General features: G+C 46.0%; 1 protein-coding gene across 2 annotated transcripts in view; it reads right to left on the reverse strand.

The window, feature by feature from the left end:
• The window catches only part of GLDC (glycine decarboxylase), a 114,172-nt gene extending 94,450 nt beyond the window's left edge, over window positions 1-19,722 (reverse strand). For both annotated transcript variants that reach the window (XM_007969302.3, XM_007969301.3), the window contains exons 1-2: window positions 19,228-19,722; window positions 18,596-18,674 (exon numbers count right to left, since the gene is read on the reverse strand). In XM_007969302.3, coding sequence (XP_007967493.2) covers window positions 18,596-18,674; window positions 19,228-19,482 — 334 coding nt within the window. In that variant the 5' untranslated portion in view covers window positions 19,483-19,722. The remainder of the gene's footprint in view (window positions 1-18,595; window positions 18,675-19,227) is intronic.
• Between the last annotated feature and the right edge of the window lie 119 nt (window positions 19,723-19,841).

A 19,841-nucleotide genomic window follows, 5' to 3' on the forward strand; every position in this document is an offset into this window, starting at 1 on the left:
AGGCTCTCACCCAAAGGAAGGGGAAGAGTTAGGATCCACTTTTTCTGAAAAATGCACTTCAAGGACTCAGATTCAGGAAAGTCATGGAGGTGACAGAAGGCCTGGAGCTCGGGGCTAGAAGCTGAGAAGAATCCTGAACTAAACCAAACTCCAGATCGCTTCCCTCTGAGAACACAAAATGCCACCCCTCTGCCTGCCTTCAGCAAAAATCTGCACTGTCGCCCCATATAGAGGTGCTCAAATGTGTTTAGATTTTGCTTGTAGACTTTTGGAGGTCTTTTTACTATGGTTTTATTTTCCACTCCTGTGATAGTAGCCCCAGCTGTTACGTTCATTCCCACTGATAGGAAAGGTGGGGTTAAAGTTTTACGGGTCAGCAGAGGCCACCTCCTGGGAAGAAGTAGATAGGATCTCACCCAAAGGAAGGGGGAGGCTAGCATCCCACGAAGCGGGTGGGGCACCGCTCTAGTCCTGACAATTAGCTCCGGGAGACCAGTCAAGAAGCTCAATTGACTACAGAAGAAGCAGGATTGAAATAAAAGATAAAAAATAAAAAGAAGCAGCTCAATTGAATAGGAGTGTTGTGGAAGGTGAAAATGGTAGTTTATTTTTTCACTTGACAGAAGAAGGAACACAAGAACTAAGATGGTGCCTGCCACTGTGTTTCAAGATTGACCTTGAATCTTGTGATTCAAGATTTTATGCTGCTGGGTCTTTATAATTAATTGTTTTGTTCTTCATTTATACTAATTGGCCTTTTAAAAATTTCAAGTGTTTCATTCAAATATGAAAATCATCAGAGCTACTACGGGGGATGGTGATGTCTGGAGTCCCTAGACTCTCAAGTAGAAGAGAGATTTGAATTTTCCTTTCACAAGAAAACCCGTTCCCTCATACCTCTCTGCAGAGCTGTCCAGGAGGTAATAGGTAAAGGTCAAGCCCCTTGTGAGAGAGCCCTGAGTACAGCCCAGTTCCCATCTCCCTCCCTTCAGTCTCCACCTGCCACTCAGGCAGTGTTCCTGCCCTGCCCCATGTCCTCAAACAGTTAAGGAAGAGAAGATGTCACATTAGACTAGCCAGGAACCCACTGGCCCGATCCATATGAGTTCTGGGTCTCCAGATACAAATCAGCATCCTGCAGAGCAGCCACTGATGTCTTACACACTTGAATCAAACACCTGAAAAATTTAAAAGGCAAACTAGTGGGCCAGGTGCAGTAGCTCATGCCTGCAATCCCAGCACTTTGGGAGGCTGAGGCGGGTGGATCACAAGGTCAGGAGATCAAGACCATCCTGGCTAACACAGTGAAACCCCACCTCTACTAAAAATATTTTAAAAATTAGCCAGGCATGGTGGCAGGTGCCTGTAGTCCCAGCTACTCAGGAGGCTGAGGCAGGAGAACGGCATGAACCCGGGAGAGGGAGGTTACAGTGAGCCGAGATCGTGCCACTGCACTCCAACCTGGGCGACAGAGCAAGACTCCATCTAGGGAAAAAAAAAAAAAGGCAAACTAGCTTAAATAAAGAACAAAAATATCTATAAGACCCAGAAGCATAAAAGATGTCAAACATGAGACAAAGAAGTTTCTAAGGCGATAAATATATACTCTAGTCTCTATAAGACTAGCCAAACTTCTCAAGTACCTGTGAACTCTGTCCCTATCCAGCTTGGGACTAATGAGTTTTCCTGGATTGGTTCTCATGATAGCCTGGTAGTTATGCCCAATTTTACCTTCTGTTGAGAACAAAGTGAGTTAATAGAATGAGCTGTCCCCTATACAAGTTAATGGACACTTTTGAGCCATTAAGGGCAGGTCCCTAGTCATGCTTCTTTCCATTCACTCATCCATCGCCCAACGCTACAAAATTTCCCAAGGAAAAATTCCCAGCTAGAAGCCAAGACTGTCTGTGACTTGATGAACAGAGGGGTAAGCTTACTGTGATAAAATCTAAGACCTCAGGCTTCCACAGCCACATATAATAAAAATAATTCCCCAAACATACAGCCTAGTTAGTGTCTGAATTGTTTCAAATGTTTGTTCACTGGTTGCCATTTCTCAGACCCACTCATGAAATGCCAGATCTGCAGGAGAACCAGCCCAGTGTACCTAGAAGCCCAGAGTTTGAGTTACTTTGATGTCAAGACAGCAATAGATGCAGAGAAAAGGAGAGAAGACAGAAAAGTCCATGTTCAGAGATCTACCTGCTGAACCAACCTGAAATTGAACTTCATAGAATCCAGTCTCTAAGTCCAAATTAAGGGACATGATGATGTCTAAATAAAACCCCAAATCCTAACTAAGCACACAATTCACACCTCTTCTGCTGTGGAAAAGAGCTCCCTTTCTAGAGGAAACTGTATGGGGTCCTTAAATCCCAAAGTGGCAGCCTTTTCCTCCTGTGTAGTAAAAGCAGCATTCTGAGAAATGATTGTGCCACCCAAACCTTGGGCAGCAGATGGGAAAAGGGAAAAAGAAAACTAGATTTTCCCACCAGAGCAAAGCTCACAGCAGAGCACATTCCTCACACTTTTCCTTTCAACTGGACAAAACCAGCTTGCTCCTGTGCACAAGCCTAATTCCTGAACATGAACTAAAACGAAACTAACCAGCAGGGAAAGAGACCAAATGAGAAAGGGGGGTGTCCATTAAGAAATGATTGAAGGCCGGGGACAGTGGCTCACGCCTGTAATCCCAGCGTGATTGGGAGGCTGAGGCAGAAGGATTGTTTGAGCCCAGGAGTGTGAGCCTGACCAACATAGTGAGACCTTGTCTCTACAAAAAAAAAAACAAAGAATGAGGCAGGGGGATTGGTTGAGCCCAGGCGGTCAAGGCTGCAGTGAGCTGTGATTGCGCCAATGCACTCCCACTTGGGTGACAGAGTGAGACCCTGCCTAAAGAAAAAGAAACACTTGGAGACAAGACGTCATCTTCCAGATGCTTGCCTACAGCTATGCAGGGCAGCCAGCAACTGTGCATTATTTTGCGCTCTCGGCCATGAAGGAATTCAGGCAATCCTTCAGGAACCTACACAGTAAGTTCTTTTCTTGCAGAATAAATGCCTGCTTCTGACCTTGTTTATTCTTCTGCCGCAGAGCATTGCATAATCTCCTGGTCCTAATGTACCAAGAACAGAGTTCAGTGGCCTCTAGGTATCACTTTCTAAGAACTGCAGGTAAGAACTTGCACTGCTGCTGCTTCTCAGAATTTCGTCTTCACATCATTCCACATAAGAGCCTTGCTATAGCAACTCCCTTGTCATTGCGCCTAAAATAGCAACAGTTTTGCACTAACCAATGCACCAAATAAATGCCTTCCAATAACAATAAGATGATTTTGCTGTTAAATTTTCTTTTTTCTTTTTGAGATGAAGTCTTACTCTGTCGCCCAGGCTGGAATGCAATGGCACGATCTCAGCTCACTGCAACCTCCGCCTCCTGAGTTCAAGCGATTTTCCTGCCTCAGCCTCCTGAGTAGCTGGGATTAGAGGCGCCCGCCATCACGCCCAGCTAATTTTTGTATTTTTAGTGGACATGGGGTTTCAGCATATTGGACAGGCTGGTCTTGAACTCCTGACCTCAGGTGATCTGCCCGCCTCGGCCCCCAACAGCTGTTAAATTTTCAATACATTACTAGGACTAGGTTTTAATATCCTATTTATGTAAATTTCCACAAGAACTGGAAACGTGTCATTAACATGGACAGTCAATCTGTATGAGTCAAGATACCTGCTACAACTAAACACACACACACATACACACATTGTTTCCCATCCTTAACCCATTACCCCAAACACAACCCTACAATTTCTTTTGGCCTCAATTGTAAGGGAAAATGTATTCAGGTTTTGGTTTTTGATTCTTTGACAATCTAAAATTGCTATACCTAAAGTTTTACACTATATATATACATATACACATACAATATTATGTTATCATTTATATTTTTAAAATAATTATATATGCATATGTTTATATATTAGCAGAACATCTTTGCGATGATTCACAAGAAATTGGTAATAAATAGAAGATAATAGATGTGGGAGGGAGGCTTGCTTTTCACTGTATATCGTTTTTTTTTTTTCTTTTTTTTAAGAGAGACAAGGTCCCGCGATGTTTCCCAGGCTGGTTTCAAATCCTGGCCTCAAGCAATCTTCCAGTCTCAGCCTCCCAAAGTGCTGGGATTACAGGCATGAGCCACGCCGCCTGGTCTCCCTGTAGATATTTTTGTGCTTTTGAGTTTTGAACAATGTGTCTATATTGTTTATTTGAAATTAACATTAAAATGTTGCATGTAGAATGAAATCCTCCTTGTAAAATACATGGGTATGTGGGTGTATACGCCATCAGTCCTGGGCTTCGGCAGGCCATCCACAAAGCATGGTTCTGGGGGACCCAGCCAGCAGCACCTCACACACAGCAGCCACTAACTGCGTGAGAGCCTCCCTCACTCTTCGCCCTCCATGTGCTTGGCAAGACACTAGGAAAAGGTCTCCAAGGAAGTCATCAGGACTGAAAACCAACACACTCATATTTGAATTTGCCCAATGTCACCAATTTGAGAAAGGCCTTTCTCTGCTAGAGGGTAAGGGGAAAGCTGGGGCCAGAATGTGAGGACAGAGACTGCCTGGGCAGATTGTTCTTGCCAACATCTTAATCCTTGGCTGTAAATCTGAGCAGGAACCATGGCATGGGGCTAGGTGTCAATCAAGATAAACAAACCATGAATGACAGCACAGCAGGACTTTCTCTTCTTTCTGAAGGGAATTCAGAATTTGGATGCAAATTCCATCTGCATGCTGAGCCTCTCCCCAACATCATCCAGTCATTTATAGCACTCCTTTCTCTCCCCTGTAGCTACCTGGATCAAGCCCACTTACCCAGTCCATAGACCCAATTCCCTATTACTTGTCAGGTTTCCTCCCTGGGCAGAGGAGGGTTTCACTACCTAAGTCAGCTGAATCACAGAATGTGTTGAATCATTCCAGGAAGCCAAGCCAATCTGCACAGTGTACAGAGGAAACTGAACCTAAAATCCTTGCAGACCGGCAGAGCTGTGCCATGTGTGAGGGTGTAGTCAGGGCAGCAGCACGCCGGCCCAACCTGGGGCTCTGAGTCTCCTTGCTCTAATCCTGCCAGGCTCTTCCCTGTCTTCCTGCTCAGTCAATTAATACCACACCTCCTTCAGTCCTTCATGACCCTCAGGGGTTACCGCCCTCCTCAGGACATCTCCACGCAAAAGGAGCTGAGGCGTGTCCCACCTGTATTTCTGATGACTCCTTGGTTCCTTGTCTCTGTAGGAGTGAGCAGTCTCTGCAGCTATTCCTGATCACCCGAGAGATGCACAACTTCAAGACCCTACCAGCTGTAGCAAAACCAAAACAACATTCACAGCGGGGAGTGGGACAAGTGATGCTATGTCTGTTATTTTACTCCTTGAACTTGGATCATACTCCTTTCTGTGGGAGGCCCCTTTTCATTTAATCTATAAATGTTTTTTAAAGAAATGTACAGGGAAACATTGCAATTCATAGAATTTATCTGGAATACCAACTGACCTATGTAATCAGGCCAAATGCTGAGTTTGAAATGAGAATCAGTGGAAGTCCCAGAGGATTTGTTTTCTCTCTTTGCTGCCCCAAAGGTACATTGTCATGGCCTGCAGAGCAAGAACAAGAAGGGAAGGCTATGTCCTAAGAATCCAACTCAAACAATGTATCATGCTTGAGAAAAAGATAATTTTTTATAGATCAAAGGCATATGGGCCGGGCATGGTGGTTCATGCCTATAATCCCAGCACTTTGGGAGGCTAAGCGGGGAGGATGGTTTGAACCCAGGAGTTTGAGACCAGTCTAGGCAACACAGCAAGACCCCCATCTCTACAAAATAAAATAAATTAGTCCATGTGGTGGCACATGCCTGTAGTCCAGTTACTTGGGAGGCTAAAGTGGGAGGATCTCTTGGGCCCAGGAGGTTGAGGCTGCAGTGAGCCATGATCATGCCACTGCACTCCAACCTGAGTGACAAAGTGAGACCCTGCCTCAAAAAAAAAAAAAAAAAAAAAAAGGCATATGGGGCCGGGCGCAGTGGCTCATGCCTGTAATCCCAGCACTTTGGGAGGCTGAGGCGGGTGGATCACAAGGTCAGGAGATCAAGACCATCCTGGCCAATATGGTGAAACCCCATCTCTGCTAAAAATACAAAAATTAGCTGGGCGTGGTGGCGCGTGCCTGTAATCCCAGCTACTCAGGAGGCTGAGGCAGGAGAATAGCTTGAACCAGGGAGTTGGAGGCTGCAGTGAGCCAAGATTGTGCCACTGCACTCCAGCCTGGTGACAGAGCGAGACTCCGTCTCAAAAAAAAGGCATATGGAGAAATTTGCGGTCCAACCCAGAATCACACCAAGTGAATTATAATCTTTTATAGTAAATGCTCGGAAAATACAGGTGAATCAACATGTTGCAATGAAAATTCACCTAAACTTCCACATACAGCTAGCTCAATATTCCCAGGAACTCACCCCTTACAGAATCATGATGATAAATAATGCACAAATTGTTCCCACATTTGGTTCAACTACATCTCAAAGTGCATGAGCCCCAGAGAAACATTTATCAGTGGAAACCTGCAGCTATTAAGAAAGTTGTACAAAATAATGCAGTGTCTACAATAATTTCAGATTTTCCAAAATTTTATTTCTTCCTTGTTCAGTCAGTTAGCATGTTGATGATACAGGCATTGAGAATTCTTACTAAAATTCTCAGTTTGCATTTTTGTATAAATACTCTGGACTTATAAAAAGTAAAGCAAATTTGAGTCAAAATGATATCAAAGTTATTCGTACATCATATAACTGACACTTGTTAAAACAAGGCACAGTGCTGTTTAGTGGGGTGGGAAGAGGACATAAAGAATGGAAGTCACAACACAGATTCGCCCACAGCAGCTCACGTCCCTGTTCTCTAGCACCCGCCCTCGTGCAGCCTGGGCCCTCACTCCCAGCCTCCTGAGGCGGGTCACTGAGCTTCCAGGCAGAATGTGGGTGGGACTGCCCCACCTCTCTCTCAACCTCACTGAGCTGACTAACGGACCTTGAAGTCCTCCCCTTGGCTGAACTCAGTCACCACATTTCTCTGTTCCTACTTCCAGATCACTGACCGATGGTGGGGTGGAGGACACTCAAACAGGCCTTACAAATTCCCACCATTCAATCTCAGCAGACCCTGCCTGCAGGCCAATCGAGGGTCCTCACCACCCAGATGCTCTCAGCAGACCCTGCCTGCAGGCCGATCGAGGGTCCTCGCCACCCAGATGCACACAATAGCTCTTGTGAAATTCACTTTTCCCTAGTGCTCAGTCTCAGCTTCCTGTCTCTCATGCAGAGAGATCGTCAGACCCGCAGCCCCTCAACTCCTCCCACCTCAGGGGATCCTTATGTCTTTATGCAGACTTTCTTACCTCTTCTGCCTAAGAAAGGTCCAGAATACGACACAGGGGTCCACAACTCGCTGCCTGAAAATATATCCTCCTGCCTCTGATGACTTCATCTCAGACTGCCCTACCTCTCTTCTTCTGCACGTTTTATTTCCCTATATCCTGGTTTCTGCTTTCTTCCCCACACTCCATCCCTGGGAAATTTCACTAATTCTCACGAATTTATTCAGAAAACTCACTAAATCTGCAACTCCATCTCTTCTCTTTCTGGATCTCTAGACTCTACTTTCCAACTCTTGCTTCAACTTTTCCAAATGCATATTCCACGAATATCTCAAACCCAATTCTGCTCAAGACCCAAATCTCTCCTTCCTTTCCTCCTCTGTTAATGAATGACATCAACATCACTACCCTATCTAGAAACTGACTGACACCTCACCTCCTGCCTCTCTGGATCAACCACCATGTCTCTACAAAAACCATGCTCCTGGCCAGGCACGGTGGCTCACACCTATAATCCCAGCACATGGGAGGCTGAGGAGGGTGGATCACCTGAGGTCAGGAGTTGGAGACCAGCCTGGCCAACACAGCAAAATTCCATCTCTACTAAAAATACAAAAATGAGCTAGGTGTGTAATCCTTGGGAGGCTGAGGCGGGAGAATTGCTTGAACCTGGGAGGTGGAGGCTGCAGTGAGCTGGGATTGTGCCACTGTACTCCAGCCTGGGCAACAGAGTAAGACTCTGTCTCAAAAAGAAAAAAACAAACCCAAAACCATGCTCCTCACGCCTCTAATTCTAGCACTTTGAGAGGCCGAGGCAGGCAGGTTGCTTGAGCTCAGAAGTTCAAGACCAGCCTGGGCAACATGGTGAAACTCTGTCTCTACAAAAAATACAAAATTTAGCCAGGCGTGGTGGCTCACGCCAACAGTTCCAGTTACTAGGGAGGCTGAGGAGGGAGGATCGCTTGAGCCTAGGAGGCAGAGGTTGCAGTGAACCAAGATCGTACCACTGCACTTGAGCCTAGGTGACATGGCCAGACCCTGTCTCAAAAAAACAGAAACAAAAACAAAAAAACCGCCATGCTTCTCCTGGGCTGCCCCAAACCAGTGACTAAGCTCTGCAGGAAAACTAATGCAGACTCATTCATTCTCTAGAGATATGAGACTCCTCCCACAGGCAGCTGTAGCTCCAGGACTCCATGTGGGCCTGATGGAAACTCTCTTAGACCTGTTCTGTACTGTAAGACTCTTTCTGCCCGGTCTTCATTCTACTTCTCTCCCTTTCCACCAAAGTTAGACCTGCATTAGTTTGGAGGCTCCCCTGCCCTCTCCTGCTTCTACCCCCAATAAAAATGTCTTGTGTATCTAACATCATTTTGGTGTCTGCTTCCTGGTGGACCTGAACTAATGCACATTTACATCTCACATGTAAAGTCTCCAATAGTCTCCCAGTTGGTTTCACTGCCTCTGATCTCAGAGGCACTCTGCAAAACACAGGATCAATCCTTCCACTTCTCTCTATAGTAACTTTTCCTGTCTACCCATTACTTAGAGGGGGAAAACCGCTTTTGGCTCTGAGCCCTCCATATTGTGGTCCCACACTTTGTTTTCCATGTGCCTCTGCAATCTAACATTCTAACCACATGGTCTATTCACCATCCCTCAAACAACCATGTATTTCCACACTTTCATGCCTCTGCTCGTGCCGTAACTTCAGACTAAGTCTCCATCCTATTCACAGACCCATCAAATTATTCAACATCTATTTCCTTATAAGTTATAACCTATAGCTGGGGATATCTTTATCGTCTTTTACCTCCTGACTTTTGTACACCAAGTGCCTAAAGCAGTATCTTATCTTCTACAACTGACTCTCAATAAGTGCAGAATGGAAGCAGATGGAGGAAGCTGTAGAAGGAGATTTGGCAATAGCAGCTTAATAACCCACTGATAACAAAGGTGATAGCAAACACCAATCCAAAAACCAAAAGCTGAGTAGTCTAGGGCACTTTATGTATGGGCAAATGGTCCTATGTACCATAAGAGTCCTCAAGAATAGCACTATATTTATAATACAGTATAACTGATTTCAGTTTGATAGCACTGAATACGTTTTGAGGTTAGAGTGAGTTATAGTCACACCACAGCACTCTAGTCTGGGTGACAGTGCAAGACCCTGTCTCTAAATAATAATAATAATATAATAATAATAGGATCTGGGCATGGTGGCTCACACTTATAATCCCAGCATGTTGGGAGACCAAAATGAGAGAATCACTTAAGCCCAGGAGCTTGAGACTAGCCTGGGCTTGAGACCCCCATCTTTACAAAAAATTTAAAAAATTAGCCGGGTGTGGTGGTCCTCCTTGTGGTCTAAGCTACTTGGAAGGCTGAGGTAAGAGGATTGCCTGAGCCAGGGAGGTCGAGGTTGCACAGAGCTGTGATCATGCCACTGTAGTCAAGCCTGGGTGACATAGTAAGATACTGTTTCAAAGAAAATAAATAAAATTAAATAAAAATAAAATGTTTTAAAATAAAAAAGATAATAATGAATAGATGTTACACTACAGTTGTCTAAACCCCTAGAATGTACAACACCAAGACTGAATCCTAACATAAACAATCTTCACTTTGGGTGAGGCCGGGCACAGTGGCTCACCTGTAATCCCAGCACTTTGGGAGGCCAAGGTGGGTGGATCACCTGAGGTCAGGAGTTCAAGACCAGCCTGGCCAACATGGTGAAACTCCCATCTCTACTAAAAATACAAAAATTAGCCAGGCCTGGTGGTTCTTGCCTGTAGTCTCCGCTACTCGGGAGGCTGAGGCAGAAGAATCACATGAACCCAGGAGGTGGAGGTTGCAGTGATCCAAGATCACGCCTGCACCACTGCACTCCAGCCTGGGTGACAGAGTGAGACTCCATCTCAAAAAATAAATAAATAAATAAATAAATAAATAAATAAATAAATAAAAACTTTGGGTGATAATGGTGCATTAACATAGGTTCAATTGTAGCAAATGCTCTGGTAGGCAATGCTGATAATGGGAGACTCCACGCTTGTGTGGGGGCAGTGGGTTTAATGGGAAATCTTTGTACGTTCACTCAGTTTTGCTATGAACCTAAAACTGCTCTAAAAAATAAAGTTGGTCGGGCAAGGTGGCTCACGCCTATGATCCTAGTATTTTGGGAGGTAGAATCGGAAGCATTTTTTGAGCCTGGGAGTTTGAGACCAGCATGGGCAATACAGTAAGGCTGTCTCTAGAAAAAATACAAAAATTAGCTGGGCATGGTGGCATGCACCTGTAGTCCCAGCTGCTTGGGAGGCTGAGGTGCGAGATCACTTGAACCCAGGAGGTTGAGGCTGCAGTGAGCTGTGATCGCACCACTGCACTTCAGCCTGGGCAACAGAGTGAGACATCGTCTCAAAAATAAAATTAAAAAACCCAAAATTGGCCGGGCACAGTGGCTCATGATTGTAATCCTAGCACTTTTAGGCTGAGGTGGACAGATCACTTGAGATCAGGAGTTCAAGGCCAGCCTGACCAACATGTTGAAACCCCATCTCAACTAAAAATACAAAAATTAGTTGGGCGTGGTGGTGGGTGCCTGTAATCCCAGCTATTCAGGAGGCTAAGGCAGGAGAATTACTTGAATCCAGGAGGCGGAGGTTGCAGTGAGCCGAGATGGAGCCATTGCACTCAAACCTGGGGGATAAGAGCGAGACTTCTCTCAAACAAACAAACAAACAAAAAAGATGCTTTATTACTTTATCAAGATTGAGGGTTTAATTTTGTTTTGTTTTTTGTTTTTTGAGATGAAGCCTTATTCTGTCGCCCAGGCTGGAGTGCAGGGGCGCAATCATGGCTCACTGCAACCTTCTCTTCCCTGCAATCTCCACCTCCCAGGTTCAAGCGATTCTCCTGCCTCAGCCTCCTGAGCAGCTGGGACAACAGGCATGCACCAACACAGCCAGTTAATTTTTGTATTTTTAGTAGAGACAGGGTTTTGCCATGTTGCCCAGGCTGATGTTGAACTCCTGGCCTCAAGTGATCCACCCGCCTCAGCCTCCCAAAGTGCTAAGATTACAGGCATGAGCCACTGCGCCCAGCCAAGACTGAGATTTCTAGTTTGGGATACTAGTTTTAATAAGAAAGGAAAAACTGATCATAATTTATTTTAGGACTCAACACATTAAAAAAATTTTTTTTTTTTAGGCAGGGCGCGGTGGCTCACGCCTGTAATCCCAGCACTTTGGGAGGCCGAGGTGGGCGGATCACAAGGTCAGGAGATCGAGACCACGGTGAAACCCCGTCTCTACTAAAAATACAAAAAATTAGCCGGGCGCGGTGGCAGGCGCCTGTAGTCCCAGCTACTCAGGAGGCTGAGGCAGGAGAATGACGTGAACCCGGGAGGCGGAGCTTGCAGTGAGCCGAGATTGCGCCACTGCCTGGGCGACAGCAGATGTTGCCCAGGCTGGTTTTGAACTACTCGGCTCAAGCAATGCACCCACCTTAGCCTCCCAAAGTACTGAGATTACAGGTGTGAACCACCACACCTAGCCTCATCACTTTTAAAACAAATATTTTCACCCCTCTACTTTTACCATGATATACTTCAACATTTATCTGAATATCCCCCAAATAATTGATAGCATAATTATTTAAGATTCCATCAAGGACGATCCTGCAACAATACTCAAGTGCTTGCCGAATTATGTCTTGCACATTGCATTTTTCCACTTCCTTTTTCTCAGTGAAGGTACTGCCTTTCCTTGAGGTTTTTTTTTTTTTTTTTTGGAGACAGAGTTTATTCTAAGTAAGTAGGTTAGTTTCCTGGACAGGTGTGGGTGAAAGTTCTATTTTTAAATATGGTCTGGTAATTGCCCATTTGTATATGTAGTCCCTCACAGCAGAATCTGTTTTGTCTCTGTCCTAACATAAACAATCTGTCTACGTAATCCCAGGTTGCCATCCCTCAAATAACCATGTGTCGCCCAGGTTGGAGTGCAATGGCGCAACTTAGCTCACTGCAACCTCCACCTCCTGGGTTCAAGCGATTCTTCTGCCTCGGCCTCAGCGTTCCAAGTAGCTGGGATTACAGGCATGCGCCACTATGCCCAGCTAATTTTTGTATTTTTAGTAGAGACAGGGCTTCACCATGTTGGTCAGGCTGGTTTTGAACTCCTGACCTCAGGTGATCCACCCGCCTCACCCTCCCAAAGTGCTGGGATTACAGGTGTGAGCCACTGGGCCCAGCTTCATCTTTGCTTCTTTACATTGAGAAGATATATTCCAACTCCTAACTCTGTCTTTCCGTCCCATTTCACTTCATGTCTGAACACTCATGACATTTTACCCACAGCTCTCATGGCACCTGGAACTTTTTAACTGTCTGACCTATTTATATTAAGAAGGTGAGATGTAAGCTCCTTGGAGACAGTGACTATGTTTATTCAAATGTATATCCTTACTGGGCGCGGTGGCTCATGCCTATAATCCCAGCACTTTGGGAGGCCGAGGCAGGCAGATCACGAAGTCAGGAGTTTTAGACCAGCCTGACCAACATAGTGAAACCCTGTCTCTACTAAAAATATAAAAATTAGCTGAGCATGGTGGTGCGCGCCTGTAGTCTCAGCTACTCGGGAGGCTGAGGCAGGAGAATCGCTTGAACCCGGGAGACAGAGGTTGTGGTGAGCCAAGACTGTGCCACTGCACTCCAGACTGGGCAACAGAGCGAGACTCTGTCTCAAAAAAAAAAAAAAGTATATCCTCAGAGTGTCTTCCAATAGTAATCGGTAAACGTTTAACAATTTAGGCAACAGGGTGACTGTCCAAGGTTATCAGTCAAGTATCTGCCTATTGAAAAATAATGACAGAAATATAAGGGCAAAGCAGATTCTGCTGTGAGGGACTACATATACCAGACCATATTTAAAAATAGAACTTTCACCCACACCTGTCCAGGAAACTAACCCACTTACTTAGAATAAACAATCCAGGAAGCCAGCCTGCTACAAATTAGACTTACAGAGAAAGCCAGATTGCTATCTCTAGTGACAATCCAGGAAACCAAACAATAACTTCCATAATAATTGGCCCCAAATGGCCAGAACTTGATTAATAACTGATAGCTTCCCTAATTTTTGTCCCACTTCCAACATAGGACCAACCAGGTGAAGCCAAATATGTACCCATAACCAATCATATCAGATGCCCGACTTCTAGTTAACCCTCAGACAGCTTCCCTTGTAAACAATCTCCAATCAGAACATATCTAAAGCCTTTCCTTTTTTCCACAATAAAGCTTTCCTCTCCTCTGTCAAAATGGAAGTCTGACTCCCTTGCTACAGCAAGTTCATTATAGCCTTTGTTTCTGTCATTTAGCTAGTCTTTACTGCCACAGTCGTTTAATGGAAATTTATTGGAATCATCCTAAAAAAGAAATCATAATTCATATAAGTTGGGAACTGATGAGCCAGGAATGGCCAAAGGAAAGCCTTGTCACAGACTGCGGGCAGGAGTCTGTGCAATGGGCATGGACCTGGCAATGGGCATCATCTGGCTAAATACAAGTCGTGGCCTCGGACTGGGGAACAGTTGCCCCGGCCTAGTTGCCCCTGGGGTCAGCTCAGGAGAGTGCACAACCCAATGAGGGTGACAAAGCCAACACCTGCAGCTGCATTACACAATGCTCCCTCCCTCCGCTCACTGCCCTCCATTAACTATTTAGTAGAAATCACTCTGGAACATTCGGCTGGCACAAGTCCACCATTCTGACAACTCATCTCCTCAGCTCTAGTAGAATAATGTGAACATTGGAGGGTTTAGTTTCTCCTCTCTCTTCTACAAGCAATGTGCAATTTTGTGTAAACTTTAATCCCTGCAGTTTATCTAAGATTAGTTCAGTCTAGTTCAGTCTAGTTACCTTGAGATGAATTCACTGAAAAGACTACACAGCCAGGCACACCATAGCTAAAAGTAACTGGCTTTGGTCATAAAGTAATTTTTAACTTTGAATTAATTATAAAATGAATACCTACACTGCAGAAAATCCCAAAACTGCAAAGTAATTAAGGGAAAGCTAAAACCACTAATAAGGGCACCATTCAGAGAAACCAGTGTTCCCAGTGACACATATCCTTCTAGTCTTTTGTTGTTGTTGAGTGTGTGTGGTTGGGGAATGGGGGATTCACTTGAACAGGATAGGATTTTGAACTGAATAGCTTTGCTTGTTTCTCTGAATAATGACTTACTTACCAGCCAGTTCATGATCAAAGTATTTTTTCAAGGCACTTCCTGAATTGTCCAAGAAGAGGGGGAGCATCCTTTATGACTGATGAATCACCCGTCCTTCCCTGGTTCTGTCCGGCCATTCTGTCCTATACATGTTAATCCCACTACCTCCAGCAGCCTCCCCCAGATTTATCTAGAAGTGCAATACTGCTCATTCTTCAGTATTGCACTTCCGTGACCCCTTCCCTCGCCCTGGCAGCAGGCCTGAGTGTTCCCACATCTGTGCTGCCAGGAAGCTGCTACAATTCTGCTGAGGCAGTTGGCATATGGCAGCGTGCTTCTAGTGCAACTGGGTTTGTGCACATCTGTAAACTGGACATTCCAGGTGAGTCAGGACAGAAGTTTTCCACTTTGTACACCCACGACCTTACAAAGGACAAAATGAAGAGAGAGCAAAGTAGTGGATGGAGTGTGACAGTGGAGCTGGGCTGCCTGGGTTTGAATTCGGCCTCTACCACTTACCAGTTATGACCTTGGGCAAGTCATGCATCGCCTGAATATGGTTTCTTCATTTTTTTTTTTTTTTTTTTTTTTTTTTGAGAGGGAGTCTGGCTCTGTGGCCCAGGCTGGAGTGCAGTGGCCAGATCTCAGCTCACTGCAAGCTCCGCCTCCCGGGCTTACGCCATTCTCCTGCCTCAGCCTCCTGAGTAGCTGGGACTACAGGCGCCCGCCACCTCGCCTGGCTAGTTTTTTTGTATTTTTTAGTAGAGACGGGGTTTCACCATGTTAGCCAGGCTGGTCTCGATCTTCTGACCTCGTGATCTGCCCGTCTCGGCCTCCCAAAGTGCTGGGATTACAGGCTTGAGCCACCGCGCCCGGCCGGTTTCTTCATTTTTAAAACAGAAGTATTAATGGTATTTTCCTCATAGGATTGTAATATACATTAATACACGAGAGCATGTTAAAGAGTGTCCAGTACATGGTAAGCATTACGTAAATGTCTGAGATTACTGAGTTATGTGTAATAAGTAACCCAAGTATTTCCTAACTGATTACAACCCTCACAATCTTTACTCTGCAATGAGGACATTTAACACTCCTATAACTAGCTCTCACTACAGCTTTCTCTGTACACGGCAAACAAATATTTAATCCAGAATTCCTCTCTGACTACACTAGAACACAGGCATTCACATGAAACCAAGTTTGAGTAATGGTGCTCCACTATTAAATGGAAATGCTACTACCAGAACTTACATGCACCGATTTGCTCTCCCTACCTGGAGAATATTCATTCACCATGACACGCTCACACCTCAGAGTCAAAATTCCTCCTTTGCAGGTGCATCCTCCTCCATTCTCCCAACACCCCAGCTCACTATTCCAAGAAGCAAGTTTTATTGGAGGACTGGTCCATTTCAGGGAATGGGGGGACTTCTGATTGTGCAATATTTTCTGTGTGAATCATCCCAAACTAGATAGAACGAGCCCAAAATGTCACAGAAGCTACTAGGTTTAAAGTTTATATGGCATGGGCGTGGTGGCTCACGCCTGTAATCCCAGCACTTTGGGAGGCCAAGGCGGGTGGATCACCTGAGGTCAGGAGTTCAAGGCCAGCCTGGTCAATATGGAGAAACCCCATCTCTATTAAAAATACAAAAAATTAGCCAGGAGTGGTGGTGCATGTCTGTAATCCCAGCTACTCAGGAGGCTGAGGCAGGAGAATAGCTTGAACCAGGGAGGCAGAGGTTGTAGTGAGTTGAGATCATGCCACTGCACTCCAGCCTGGGCAACAGAACAAGAATCCATTTCAAAAAATAAAAAATAAAAAAATAAAGTTTATACTCAAGTTCCAAATTACTTTTCAGGAGCCCGCTTCCACAGTGAAGAATCAGAATCCCTTGATGTTCAAATTATTCAGCTGGAACCAAGAACTAAACTAAAAAAGGATACACAACTTCGCCATGTTTCCCAGGCTCTAATGCTCTGAAAAGAACATTTTATTTTAGAGTATATATATTATAAAAATAGCTAACCTAAACGTTCCCTGACTTTGAAAATCTCAGGAAGGGATTCACTTGTTCAAATATTCACCTAAAATACCCTGCTTTAAAGATACACAACTTTTCACTCTTCACACATCAAATGAATTAGGATTCTGATTTTCTCTTCTTTTCTTTCTTTTTCTTTTTCTTTTCTTTTCTTTTTTTTTTTTTTTTTTTTTTTTTTTTTGAGACAGGGTCTCACTCTATTACTCAGGCTGAAGTGCAGTGAAGCCATTTTGGCTCACTGCAACCTCCACTGCCCAGCTCAAGTGTTCCTCCCACATTGGCCTCCAGAGCAGCTGGGATTACAGGTGCACACCACCACGCCTGGCTAATTTTTGTATTTTTTGTAGAGATGGGGTCTCCCCACGTTGCCCAAGGTGGTCTCAAACTGCTGGCCTCAAGCAATCCACCTGCCTAGACCTCCCAAAATGCTGAGATTATAGGCGTGAGCCACCATGCCCAGCCAGGATTCTGATTTTCTAAAATGGAAATAGATAAGGCTTCCTTCCAGCTATCCGTACATCCCAATTAGTTCAATGCAACAAAACATGCAGCTTTTCTTCAATGACTATCAGATTGGAAACCAACAAAGGCAGCAGCCCTCAGCATAGCCTGAGCAGCCAACCTGAAGCAGATAGACTCCATACCTCAAATGTCCACCTTCACACAAAATAAAGCAAATAAAGCTTGCCATCTGCAGGCTATATCCTTTCTATCACAGCAACAAAATAAAACAGCTGCTGTCTCTTCATTTTACTCTAGAAGAAAAAGAGATAAGTATCTCCATGATTGAAAGTGAGATAACCAGATGAGATTTTTTTTTTAAGAGCTCTGCCTGTGTCCTTGACTTATGGATTGTCTCCCCACCCCATGCAAGTCAAATACCCACATAAAAATACCTGTGAAAAGCAATCTTGGACCATTAAAAATATTTTAAACCTAAAATAAAATTCTAAGAAACTCTATGACTAAACTAACCTTTCTTAACCAAATGTAAATCTTACTTGTGTGTTTTTCTAGAAAAACCATTTGGGGTTGGGCACAGTGACTCGCGCCTATAATCCTAGCACTTTGGGTGGCCAAGGCGGACGGATTGCCTGAGGTCAGGAGTTCAAGACCAGCCTGGCCAACATGAAGAAACCCTGTCTCTACTAAAAATATAAAAATGAGCCTGGTGTGCTGGTGCGCCCCGGTAATCCCAGCTAGTCAAGAGGCTGAGGCAGGAGAATTGCTTGAACCTGGGAGGTGGAGGTTACAGTGAGCCGAGATCAAGCCACAGCACTCCAGCCTGGGCGACAGAGACTCTGCCTTAAAAAAAAAGAGAGAGAGAGAAAGGAAAGAAAAGTAAAACCATTTGGACTCGGAAAGTACTGCTGCCTTTCAGTTGGTAAATAATAAAATTTGGACGTGAGATAAGAAAACAACTGGAAACTACTGCGATCTAAAGAAGCATGGGGGAGAGAGGCCAGATGTCTGGTCACTTCCCCAGTTGCACAACCTTAGGCAATTCCTAGATCCTTTGAGTCTATCCAGATCTGTGCAGGTGATGACACCTCTCAACCCAAAGTATGAGAGCACCCTGACCGGTGACAGGGTGCCTGGGAAGTGGGGAATCTGCTACAAAACGCAGGGGAACCTGCGGGGGCCCTAGGATAAAGATCAAGAACCGCACAGCATCGACTCCCTCCTAACACAAAACTGTCTGCTCCAAGAACCAAATATCCCACCCTCTGACGGTTACGGAGGTACCCGCCACTGTTTCATTTTAATCCATACATTCCCAGTCCTGAGCAATCCTAACCCCAGAGCTGGATCTTCAGGAAACCACAAAAGGCAAACAGGCCAGAACAAGCCGAGTCCAAGGGAGCCCTCCCGGCCACTTACAAACAGGGTCTTCCATTTTCAAGGGTCTTTTCAAACGGATGTTGGCAGGAACCGTCTTCTCGATCAATTCATCAATGCTCTAAAATTAAAACGCAAGGCAGAGGAAAGCGCCTCTGAGTTAAAAGAGTCACCTCTGTGTTTTGCAACTACAAAGGCTTGTGGGAACCTCATTTAAATCGCCTAATTAGGGTTCTTTTTAAAGAGAAAAGGAAAACTTTGAGCAAGCCAGAATGACTTGGAGGAAAGAAAATCATGAAGCAGGGTGGAGATTCCGCCACTGGGGGTTGGATTTCAGTTGCAACCGGAGCTAACCGGTAAGCCCACTCTTAACCAGGGGGTCTTCCTCCTCTTGCAAAGTTAAGGTTCATCCACAGGGCTACATGGCCTGGGGGTGGTTTAAAAACGTACACTTTTGAGGCACGAAGACTGGGTGCAGGAGAAGGTAAGCAGTTAAGACGTGAGAAGGCACGAGGACCAAAGGCACGAATTCGCTTCCATGCCACGGCCCGGGACCCAGGGTGCGGGGACCACGCGGAGCGCAGCAGAGCTCAGGGCAGGAGCCGGGAGGCCGCGCAGGCAGAACCCGGGCAGGGTGGAGGGGAGGCCGCGGAGGGCCGGGTGGAGGTCCTTACCGCCAGCCCCAAGGTCTGCAGCATCTCTCTCTGGTCTTTGTCCCCAGGGCCGATGTGTCTCCGGGCGAAGTCGTCGTGTCTGGGCAGAAGGCGCTCCAGGAGGCGCGAGGCCCCAGCCGCGGCGCTGTCCCCGCCACCACTGCTGCTGTCCCGGCCCCGCGGCGCCCAGCAGGGCCCCGATCCCCCAGCCAGGCGGCGGCCGCCCCCGACCCCGCGGCCCAGGCGCAGCCCCCACGCCCTGGCACAGGACTGCATGGCCGCGGCCACAGTCCCCTGCCCCGGCCCGCAAGGTTCAGCCGCGCTCTCGGCCCCTTTCCTGGCCTGGGTCCCCCGGTTGGCTGCTGCGTCCGGCCTGGAGCCCCTTTCGCTGGACCGCCGGCCGGACAGATGGATGGACGCTCGCGGGCAATGAATGGGCGCTGCGCTCAACCAAGACACTCGCGCAAAGTTGTGGCTCCACCCAAGGCACCTGCTCCGCACACTTTAAGCGGCGCCCTGGAGGCGGGAGGTGGGTTGGGGCCAGGAAACCTTGGCCAATGAAAGTAGACAGAGGGGACGGGGCGGAACAGTTCCCGCCCCCGCCCCCTCTCCCTACCCTCTTCCCAGCCCTTCCG

This window comes from Chlorocebus sabaeus, chromosome 12 (genome assembly GCF_047675955.1).
Source record: "Chlorocebus sabaeus isolate Y175 chromosome 12, mChlSab1.0.hap1, whole genome shotgun sequence".
In the NCBI taxonomy this organism is placed as follows: Eukaryota; Metazoa; Chordata; class Mammalia; order Primates; family Cercopithecidae; genus Chlorocebus; species Chlorocebus sabaeus.